Raw genomic sequence first — 12,148 nt, 5'->3', positions numbered from 1 at the left:
TGGGATATGGAATCTACCTCTCTGGGTGGCGAGGAGGGACTAAGACACTTGGGAGAGGTGCTCCCTCCTTTGACTGCCAAGACGCGAGTGCGAAGTATCGGCTATATGTACGTACACACGATCCAAAATTAATGTAACTTAGAGCATTAGTAGTAGTCTCAACAAACTTTGGCTAAAATTAATCTAGAAAATTCACTTTTACAAATTTTTACTAGTCACTTTTTATAATATCAAATAATAGATTTAACATATCTTTCACTATTTTATTAAAATATTGATTTTAAACTTTTTATTATTTTAATTTTAATTATAATTTGAATATTAATTCGTTATTGAAAAATTACATATTAATAATTTAACGTTCATATTATTCCAACGGATCGAAGATTAATGTAACTTAGAAAGCTATTTAGTTGGGCCTACTATTCAATGGTCCACGCGTCTTGAAGTAGGCCTCAAGGTGGGCTTATCTGCCATCAGGTTTGACATGAATAGAGTGCGTTGGTTTCTCTAAAATCCTAATTAAAATTTAGCTATAAAATTTATATTGATTCTTCATATAATGGACTGTCTATACATTATATATTCTCAAATATCTATAAATTTGGCTAAATTAATAAAATAATATCTTTTATTTTTTTTTTCCTTACTTAACAGATCTAAGTATTAATGTATTATATTTGTTATTTTATCTAGACGCCTTTTTATGCGATGGTAGTTATTTCTACATGTAATTTTTATCAAATAATTATGTTTATCTTACCATCTTCTAGTCTAACGGTTAGCACGCTTCTAACCGTCTTCTTTATCTAAAAGTTATTGTGCATCTAACGGTAATTTTTATATAACTCAAGTCATGGTACAAGTTAGAGTATTATATATAAAAATAAGGTCACTTTACATAAATAAAAACTCTATATACAATTATTTTTATATACTTTTTACGTACTCCATTAATATGATTAGCGGTGTTAATTCTTTTAACATAAAATAATTATTTTTGCCAATCATATAAATAGAGTACGTGAATATACAAAAATAATTATATGTTATGTTTCAAACCAAGTATACAATAATATCCAATAATCCCCAATACAGAAATCCAAATACAAGAATTCCTCTTTCAGAGATCCTCCAACTGTATGACAGTATATAGATATGTACACAGATTCAAAACAATATACATATGTACAAAGATTCAAAACAGAACATAACTCAGGAATCTCAAAATGATAAGATTCTGATCAACACCGAAACTTAGTTGAGATATTCACAAGATATGATAATGATAACAGGATAACAAGAATAAGCTATGAATCAGTAAAGGAACAAGAAATATGCACAGAAAATAGAAAGAAAGGGGAAAGAAGAAGATACAAACAGAGATTACGTGGTTCGGCCCTAATGGCCTACATCCACGGCAGGAACAACCTCAGAGATCACTTTATTGATGAATCTTCAAGGCCAAAATGTCATAGTACAAGATCGAACTACAATGGAGTCAAGAAAAGCCACAAAATCATGGCATTTCACTTTCCCTCACAAACCCTAGTTCTTTCTTTCTCTCTCGGACTCACCCAATCTCTCAGACGGCTACAGTACAAATGAAATCACTCTCTCTTAACCCTAGTTCGATAACCACATATATATACATGAAGTAGAGATTGATCGGACGGCTCTCCTTCATCCCAAGCTTTAAGTGAGACGGCACCGTTTAAACCACTGCAGGTTCTTATTGCTTCATTTATCATATAAGTGCTGTTGCTTATCACGTGAGTTAACAATCTGCATTGAGATGAGTTAGTAACAAATTGAAGATAAAAGTAATTGACACATTTATCACAATTCTCCACCTTGACAATATTTTATCTTATTCATCATTCCTATTCTACTCTCATCTTGGCTGTTCTTGCTTTGTCCCTCTACTAAGGGACCCCAACAGTTTTTACATTAATTAAGTTCAAACAGTGTTTGAACTTTGCTAATGGCAAGGACTTAGTCATCATATCTGAGGGATTTTCCTCTGTTGGAATTTTCTCCACTCCAACTTCTCTAGACTCAATTACATCCCTTACAAAGTGAAGCCTAACATCTATATGCTTAGACCTTTCATGAAATACTTGGTTTTTAGCCAAGTGTATAGAGCTTTGATTATCACAGTGTACAGTTATATTTCCTTGAAAATGCCCAATTCATGTGATATCCCATTCAACCATATAGCTTCCTTTATAGCTTCTGTCAAAGCTATATACTCAGCCTCTGTTGTAGACAGGGCTACAACAGATTGCAAATTAGACTTCCAACTAATAGCCCCCCCCAAAAGCAGTAAAAATATATCCTGTTAGAGACTTTCTAGTATCCACACTACCAGCATAATCAGCATCTACAAACCCTTCCAATTCACACCCTTCTTTAACATTATTTCCATATTTCAAGCCCAAAACAGTAATTCCTGAAATGTATCTTAAAAGCCACTTAATAGCCTGCCAGTGTGCCTTACCAGGGTTAATCATGAACCTACTAACAACACTGACAGCATAGGTAAGATCAGGTCTTGTACAGACCATTGCATACATCACACTTCCTACCATACTAGCATAAGGTATTTGGTGCATAAACTCCATTTCAGATTCAGTTTGAGGGGCTTGAGTAATGGACAACTTGAAATGTTGACCTAGAGGTGTGCTTACAGGTTTAACTTGGTCCATACCAAATCTTTTAAGAATTTTAGATAGATAATTTCTTTGAGATAGAAACAGACATCTCTCTGGTCTATTTCTTATAATATCCATTCTTAAAATTCTACTAGCTGGTCCTAGTTCCTTCATATCAAACTCAGATTTTAACCTGCACTTAGACTGTTTAATCAAATTTGGATCTTTACATGCTACCAACATATCATCTACATACAGCAACAAATATATTAATATTCCATTAACATCCTTATAATAAACACAGTTGTCATAGCAGCTTCTTTTAAAATCATTTTCAAGCATGTAAGTATCAAATCTCTTATATCATTGTCTAAGTGATTGTTTTAAGCCATATAGAGATTTTTTAAGCAAACATACCTGATTAGAGTTAATTTCTTTTGTAAACCCCTCAGGGGGTTGCATGTAAATTATCTCTTCTAATTCTCCATGTAAAAAAGCAGTTTTTACATCCAATTGTTCTAAGTGCAAATCATTATATGCTATAAAGAATAACAGCAATCTAATGGAGCTATGTTTAACCACAGGAGAGAATATCTCATTAAAATCTATTCCCTCTCTTTGAGTGAAACCTTTAGCCACTAATCTTGCCTTAAACCTAGTCCTTTCTACCCCTGGTATGACTTCTTTCCTTTTAAAGATCCACTTGGATCCCACCAACTTTACCCCAGCAGGCTTTGTAACTAATTCCCAAGTTTTATTTTTATTTAAAGACTCCATTTCTTCTTACATAGCAAGTATCCACTTAGTGGCATCTTGGCTTGCAATGGCCTCTTTATAAGTCCTTGGTTCTTGATAAATGACCTCATCAGCAATAGTCAAAGCAAAAGCAGTAAGCTCTGCATGACCATACCTAATGGGAGGTTTTATAGTCCTTTTCTTCCTGTCTCTTACTAACATGTAAGAGTCAGGACCTGGTTTATCTAAGTCCTCTGAAATTGGGTCTTCAGAGTTACTGACTTCCCCAGCATTACTACCAGTTGAGGTGTTTCCTCTCTCCACCTCAACATGTACATTTCCCTCTGTATTTCCAGGTATTTGTTCTATTTCTGTATTCTGGACCCGAGCCATTTGGGATTCATTAAAGATCACATCCCTGCTAATTATACATTTATTTCTACCAGGTTTGTCTATCCATAGCTTATACCCCTTCACTCCCTCAGGGTATCCCACAAAAATGCATTTTAGTGCCCTAGGGTCTAACTCATCAGTTTTTGAATGTGCATAGGCTGTACATCCAAAAATTCTAAGGTAATCATACCTGGGAGGTTTCCCAGTCCACATTTCTTGTGGTGTTTTAAAGTCTATGGCAGAAGATGGACACCTATTAATTAAATGGACAGCTGTAGCAGCAGCTTCAGCCCAGAATGTTTTAGGTAACCCAGCATTTGACAACATGCATCTTACCCTCTCTAGAATGGTCCTATTCATCCTTTCAGCTAGACCATTTTGTTGAGGTGTTTCCCTAACAGTTTTGTGTCTTAGAATCCCTTCCTTTTGACAGAAATTATTAAACTCTGTTGACAGAAACTCTAACCCATTGTCAGTTCTTAATGTTTTTAATTTTCTGTCTACCTGTTTTTCAACTAAGGATTTCCATTCCTTAAACTTTTCAAAAGTGTCACTCTTATGTTTAAGTATGTAAATCCACACCTTTCTAGAGTAATCATCAATGATGGAGAGAAAATAATTCCCTCCACCATGAGAACTTACTCTAGAAGGTCCCCAAAGGTTAGCATGTACATAATCTAGAGTCTGAGTAGTCAGATGAGTTGCCCTTTTAAAACTAACCCTTTTAGCCTTTCCATAGACACAGTCTTCACAGAAAGGTAAATTGTCCAGGTTTGCCTCTTTCAGCAGACCCTGTTTCTTAAGTTCTAAAAGCCCTCTTTGACTAACATGCCCTAGCCTCCTGTGCCATAGCACAGATTTTTTCTCAACTTCATTATGTACAGGGGATGCTTCCCCTACAGTTGTTTTCCCAACTAAGGTGTAAAGGCCATTCTTTATAACCCCTTTCATAATTGTAAGTGAACCTTTAGTAACTCTAAGGACCCCTGATTCAGACTTAAAAGAATAATCTGAGTTATCAAGCATACCAAGAGAAATTAAATTTCTCTTTAGGTCAGGTATAAATCTGACCTCCCTCAAAAGTCTCTCCATCCCATCATGTAGTTTTAGTCTTACACACCCAATACCCATGATTTTACAGGATTTATTATTCCCTAGAATTACATGCCCACCATCCAATTCAGAAAAGTTTTCAAACCAGTCCCTGTTAGGACACATGTGAAAAGAACAACCTGAATCTAATATCCACTCACCTTCATGGCCTATATTAGATATATTTAGTACTTCAGCACTATCATACCCATCTAACACCACTGCTGCATCCCCTTCATCTTTGTTCTTGTATCCTATCTTTGTTTTTCTCTCAGGACAATCTCTCTTGAAATGTCATTCTTTGTGACACAGAAAACATTTTAACTGTTTTCCTTTAGACTTAGACCTATATTTCTTATTTTCTGTTTTGCCTTTCTTGCCTCTCTTTTCTGGTCTTCCCCTAACAGACAAACCCTCACCATGTTCTTGTTTGGTATTTTCTTGATTTTGTAATTCTCTAGCATGAAGCACAGATTGCACTTCATCTAGAGACATTGCATCTCTACCATACATCATGGTCTCCTTAAGGTTCTGGTATGAGGAGTCCAAAGAACTCAATAAGAGGATTGCTTGATCCTCATCCTCCACCTTAATATCTATATTAGCTAGGTCTAATATAATCTTATTAAAAGTATCCAGATGTTCTCCTATTGAAGTTCCAGAAGACATCTTAAGAGTATATAACCTAGTCTTTTTATATAGTCTGTTTGCTAGGGATTTAGTCATATAAAGATGTTCAAGCTTTAACCAGATACCAGCAGCAGTTTCTTCATTAGCTACTTCCCTTAAGACCTTGTCTCCTAGGGAAAAGATCAGAGCACTATGGGCCTTTTGGAGAAAGTCCCTTTGGACCTTCTCCTTCCCTTCCTCTTTCGAGGAGGAGCCCATTTTATCACTGGTGAGGGCATCCTGCAAGCCCTGTTGGACTAGCAGAGCCCTCATCTTAATCCTCCACAAACCAAAATCATTTTCACCCGTGAACTTCTCAACATCAAATTTCGTGGTCCCCATAGAACCTAAGCTCTTGATACCACTTGTTATGTTTCAAACCAAGTATACAATAATATCCAATAATCCCCAATACAGAAATCCAAATACAAGAATTCCTCTTTCAGAGATCCTCCAACTGTATGACAGTATATAGATATGTACACAGATTCAAAACAATATACATATGTACACAGATTCAAAACAGAACATAACTCAGGAATCTCAAAATGATAAGATTCTGATCAACACCGAAACTTAGTTGAGATATTCACAAGATATGATAATGATAATAGGATAACAAGAATAAGCTATGAATCAGTAAAGGAACAAGAAATATGCACAGAAAATAGAAAGAAAGGGGAAAGAAGAAGATACGAACAGAGATTACGTGGTTCGGCCCTAATGGCCTACATCCACGGCAGGAACAGCCTCAGAGATCACTTTATTGATGAATCTTCAAGGCCAAAATGCCATAGTACAAGATCGAACTACAATGGAGTCAAGAAAAGCCACAAAATCATGGCATTTCACTTTCCCTCACAAACCCTAGTTCTTTCTTTCTCTCTCGGACTCACCCAATCTCTCAGACGGCTACAGTACAAATGAAATCACTCTCTCTTAACCCTAGTTCGATAACCACATATATATACATGAAGTAGAGATTGATCGGACGGCTCTCCTTCATCCCAAGCTTTAAGTGAGACGGCACCGTTTAAACCACTGCAGGTTCTTATTGCTTCATTTATCATATAAGTGCTGTTGCTTATCACGTGAGTTAACAATCTGCATTGAGATGAGTTAGTAACAAATTGAAGATAAAAGTAATTGACACATTTATCACATTATATGTATAAGAACTCTATCAATAATACTGTTGTTCGTCCTTAATTTTGTCATGAGTAATGCTACATACAGTCACTTTTGCGTACTCCCTGCGCACTACAATGATATGATTGGTTGGATTAATTTTTTTTAATACACAATCAATTATATCACTGGAGTGTACAAAGGAGTCCACAAAAATGACTGCGCATAGAATTTTTGTTTTGTCATCCTCGTTTACGCATATTGATGCGGTACACTTCACTGATTGCGTGTTTAAAGTGTTATATATATATATATATACTTCCTAGTTTAAACTAAGCAACCCAATTTATTTTAATTTTTTCCTTTGATAGAACAATCTCTAGACCCCACAAATTCTACATTCGTAGATCACATTGATTTGTCTTTAAAAAGAATGGATCCGAATACTAAATAATCTTCCATGTGAATCAATCTTTGTTTTGGTGCATTGTTACAAGTCATCAGTCTAACCAGATAAGAAGAAAATCCAAGATAACGAGGTACAAAGAACTAAAACATAGAAAGTTAATGCATTATTTTTTCTTTTAAAAAAAATGTACAAACAAAAGAACAACTCATTTGAGAAGCAAAAATAATTAATAGGTAATAATGTTGCCGTGTCACTTGATCATCATGTCACACTTATCCACCAAACCACAACATTTTTTTCAGCAGTAGAAAAAGGTTTGTATATATATATATATATATGTATATATATATATATATCGTCTCAAGACACTCAACCAGCTGGTACAAGAATCTGAAAAACATTCTAGTTTTTTTTTTTTAAATATCACCGACCAAATGTAGCTAAAAGACAGAGATCATTGCGTGAAATCAAAACAAATAAGAATCTGATTTTGGGGTAAAATAAAGTGGCTTCTTTGCAGCTTCTTGCTTGGACATGATGATACAGCTGATCTTTTTCATGAATATCACAAGGCATATTATTAATGCTAACATCACTCTAATGTAATAAGCCCTTTGCTGTGATATATAAGCTATATATGATAAAACATTAATATGAAAACGCGTAGACCGCGTAGATGTGAGAGGAAATATCATAGAAACTTCACAATTTCGGAGCCTTGTACTTTCTGCTTTCACAAGCTTCAGAATGCAAAAACCATACTCAACGTGCGTGCATGGTTGTTTCACCTTTTCACCAACAGATTCTTGACAACAAAATTACGTTACTACTACTCTGCAGCTTGATTATCCCGAATAAGCCGAATGTTCAAGCTGGGTAGGGACCATGACCAGCAGTACCCAAGCTTACTTATCCCGAATAAGCTGAATTCATGTTTAATAAGCTGAAAGTTGGGACTCAAGCAAGCCAAGGCTCAAACCGTAAACGTTTAGGTCTTGTTTGGATATAAGAAATATTTCATCTTATGATCATTATTATATTTTTAAATTTTTATACAAAATATAATAAATAATTTAAATTTTTTAAATTTTAAAATAATAATAATATTTAAAAAATAATATTTTAATAATATTTTTTTTAACTTTTAATTTTATCCCACCTCAACTCACAACGTAAACAAAACTTTAAAATTTTGCCTTTTTGTATCCATTAATTCGGGTAGGAAAAACCACTGTCATTGTACAGTTTGTCAAGGACCCGGCTTAATTATCGCTTTCCATTTTCCTTTTTTCTTTAGCTAGGCTACTAATTAATGACAGCTCGCTAGCCTAGTTGGCTTCATCACAGCAAACTCAAAAATTTTCAAATAAAAAAATGAATGACAACTAGCTTGGTGGTTCGTTCTTTATATATATATATATATATATATTTATATATTAAGTTATTAGTCATAATTTTTTATTATTAGATAAAGGTATAGCTTAGACTATGACACGTGGTTTTATGATTAAAAATTAATGATTATATAAGTAATTTTAATAATATCACATTAATTCTAGGATAGGATAAGAGTATCACGTTATAATTCCAATAGTAGTTATCGAATTTGCAAGAAGATAGATATATTTAGTTGTGTTAGCTGGTTCCTAGAAGGCTCAATCTTATGATATTAACGGAACACTTCTGTAGCGTTTCTTATTATGTCTTAGGCTTTGTTATTTTCATAACTTCTCTTAACTCATCTTATTTTATTTCATCTAATCATTATAACTTTATAAAAATTTCACACAAAATAAAATGAATAATTCAACTTTTTTAAATTTAAAATAATATTAAAAAAATATATTCTAATAATATTTTATTCAATTTTTAATTTTAATCTCAATTTAATTAATCTCATTTGTAAAAACAAACAAGGCCTTAATGTGGTGACGTTGGATAATTGAGAATTAGGGGAAATAGCAATTGAAGGACGAAAACCACATGATAATGACTCTATTCAATCTGTCTGATTTGATATGAGAGAATCTGCCAGGAAAGTTCCTCACCCCCATTGCCCACTAGTCACAATTGGACAAGAATAGCTATGCATGGTTTTGAATTCATGCAGGGAAATACTTCCAAGGCCTTTCTTTATAAATAGAGCATCCAAGTAATGTTTCATACCCACAAGAAAAAGAAGTAGATCGAAAAACATCAGGAGGCTCGCTGAGTGAAAAGTGAGCGCTAAAAATTTATATACAGAGAGAGAAAATGGAGATAGTGGAAGCAAGCAGCTATGGGGCACTGCCACTTCTCTCTTTGAACCATGTGTCTCTTATGTGCAGATCAGTATGGGATTCAGTTCGGTTCTATGAAGATATCCTGGGCTTTGTTCTCATCAAACGCCCCTCTTCTTTCAATTTCAATGGAGCTTGGTATGTTTTCTAAAGCCTTCACACACACACACACACACACATATATAAGTGTTGGGTTAAATTGATATGGGTGGCTATGGTATATTAGATTATAAATTTTTTTAATATAAAGGAGATCTAACGTGTCGCAGCAAGACACATCATAATAAAAATTTTAATTTATATATATTATGCTTCTTCCGTTTGCACGCTCCTTTTAGCTAGCTAGTCATCTCCAGGGCATAAAACAAACTTCAAAACCCATATCAAACTTCATTTTTATAAAGAGGAATTCTGCAAGAAAGTTTTGTTTTTGGAAGGATGAAAGCTTTTTGCATTAAATTGACAGTTTATTGAAGTGTTACTGAGTCCTGATCACAATGATATATTCTCTAAAATTGTTGTGGCCTTTCAGTTTATTATTTTCGTTTGGGGAAACTTTTTTTCTTCCATCTTCTCTTTATAACATATGTGAATGTATCCAGGTTGTACAATTATGGCATTGGGATACACTTAATTGAGAACCCATCAATCGATCATGAGTTTGACACCACCCCGACTGAAGTGCGACCAATTAATCCCAAGGACAACCACATCTCCTTCCAGGTAAAGAACAAGAAACTACATGGATTAGAGTGGTATTTGTGGTAGTGATCGTGGAAAAACAAATATCTTATTACCAGATGTTATATGTACAATCAAAATTGCTTATGTAAGAACTAATTTTCATCGACATGACATCTTATGATAAGATGTGATTACCACGCGTCTGTATTCCAAGAACACCTATTATATAATTACTCATGATTCATGTGGATGATGTTTATAACACAGACATGATGTTTTTTGAACAGTGTACAGATGTCGGACTTGTGATAAGCAGGCTGCAAGACATGGGGATGAGGTATGTGACAGCTTTGGTGGAGGACGAAGGAAACAAGGTGGAACAGGTGTTCTTTCACGACCCAGATGGGTACATGGTCGAGCTCTGCAACTGCGAGAACATCCCTATTATTCCCATCTCTGCCTGCGCTTTCAAGCCCATGGGGCAAAGATTCAAGAAGACCGAACCCAGCAACTGTGGATTCATGGAGAAGGTGATGATGGAGAGCCTGAGCATGGACATGATGAACTTTTCATTTTAAAAGGTTCCCCAACAAAAAAGAAAAAAGATCAGAGTGAACAATTTCACCTTCTTTTGTTTGGTAAAAAGGAAAAAATTGTTATATGTTTGCAAGTTTGACAGGGTTTGTATTGGTTATGATCTACTGCTACTTTGAATAAATAATGTAAGACTGTAAAATATATGCTTTGAAGCCAAGATGTGGCTTTTGGATTGTATCAATATTTTGTTTGAAAGAAGTTTCCTATTAATGGGGAGCTTCCTATATATGGGTGCAAGGAAATTGTCTGCCAAGATGGTAGGCCCCAATATATATATCCATTAATGTTTTAGTGGTTTTATGGTGCTAACTGTTTTTGTTTGGTGCTATGTATGTTATTATTAGTGGATAGAATTGGCTATTTACATATTATTTTCTCAATAAGCTGTAACTCTTCTTATAGAGTACTTTTTGTAGCTCAAAACTTTGAAAATAAAAAGAGATCATATTTGCATTTATACGATGTACAAATCCCGCTTACTCATTTTAATGATAGATTCCACTTTTTATAAAAAAATATACGAAATTTGTACACTTTAAAATTACATCTAGTATTATTCTTAAAAAAAAATATTGTAGATTGAATTTGGCAAAGAGGCTTGAATTCATCCCTTGTTCTAGTTAACAAAATATTCTATTTTAAGATAAATAGAAGTTTTATGAGAATGTAAGTCTTAGCATTTGAACTCGAAAATCTTAGTTGAACAATTTGAGTTTTTGTACCTTTACTCTTCTTCATTTTTATGTTAGTAATAAGATGCACCATAATGAAAACACGATTTTTGTTTGCTATGATCACTCTGGCTTTTGCCCTTTTTTTTTTTTTTTTTTTTTTTTTTTTTTTTTTTTTTTTTTTTTTTTTTTTCTTTCTAAATAATGTCTTTTGCAATGAAACATATATAAAGACTCCCTTTTTTTTTTATTGACATTTTTTAAATTGAAAATATGATAAATAAATAAAGTGAACTGTATACCACAAAAGTCCAAACATCCTTATTGCATTTGTATATGCACAAAAGTCCAAACATCCTTATTGCATTTGTATATGTATAAAGTCCAGACATCACCACCGGATGAAATTAGTTGCATTCCAGCTATGTTATGTCAATCATGGTACTTTAAGAAATTAATACTTAGCCTAGTTGGGATAGAGAGGTACCAATATTTTATCTTATTATATATTTTCTCAATATCCAAACATTACAGATACTTTTTAATTTTTAATTTTTAACTTTTTTATCTAATAATTTCTTAATTATTACAACTTTCTCGAACTTCTAAACAAAACATAAAAAATAATTTAAATTTTTCAAATTTCAAAAACAAAAATTATAGTAAAAGATTATTTTCTAATAATATTTTGACTTTATAATACTTTAATTTAATTTTTTCTCTCATATTTTTCAAAATCTTATAAAATATTTTAATTCAAATTATTTCTAACTCATCTTATTTTATCTCAACATTTAAAATTAAAACCAGCCAAACCAGGCTTTAATCAAATTTACT

General features: G+C 33.5%; 1 protein-coding gene across 1 annotated transcript; it reads left to right on the top strand.

The window, feature by feature from the left end:
* The first annotated feature begins 9,236 nt into the window (after positions 1-9,236).
* LOC122317324 (metallothiol transferase FosB-like) lies at positions 9,237-10,866 on the top strand. The gene is made up of 3 exons (XM_043134337.1): positions 9,237-9,497; positions 9,962-10,082; positions 10,331-10,866. The coding sequence occupies exons 1-3, from the start codon at positions 9,334-9,336 to the stop codon at positions 10,619-10,621; spliced, it is 576 nt and encodes a 191-aa protein (XP_042990271.1). The 5' UTR covers positions 9,237-9,333; the 3' UTR covers positions 10,622-10,866.
* The last annotated feature ends 1,282 nt before the right edge of the window (positions 10,867-12,148 follow it).

This window comes from Carya illinoinensis, chromosome 7, assembly GCF_018687715.1.
Source record: "Carya illinoinensis cultivar Pawnee chromosome 7, C.illinoinensisPawnee_v1, whole genome shotgun sequence".
Lineage (NCBI taxonomy): Eukaryota > Viridiplantae > Streptophyta > Magnoliopsida > Fagales > Juglandaceae > Carya > Carya illinoinensis.
Note: the sequence above shows the minus strand (reverse complement) of the source record. Positions and strands in the feature narration are given on the sequence as shown.

Excerpts from the sequence above, each read along its gene's own strand:
- LOC122317324 (XM_043134337.1), top strand. The coding sequence starts at position 9,334 with ATGGAGATAGTGGAAGCAAGCAGCTATGGGGCACTGCCACTTCTCTCT. Across the intron at positions 9,498-9,961 it reads TTCAATTTCAATGGAGCTTG|GTTGTACAATTATGGCATTG; the intron begins GTATGTTTTCTA and ends GAATGTATCCAG. Across the intron at positions 10,083-10,330 it reads ACAACCACATCTCCTTCCAG|TGTACAGATGTCGGACTTGT; the intron begins GTAAAGAACAAG and ends TTTTTTGAACAG.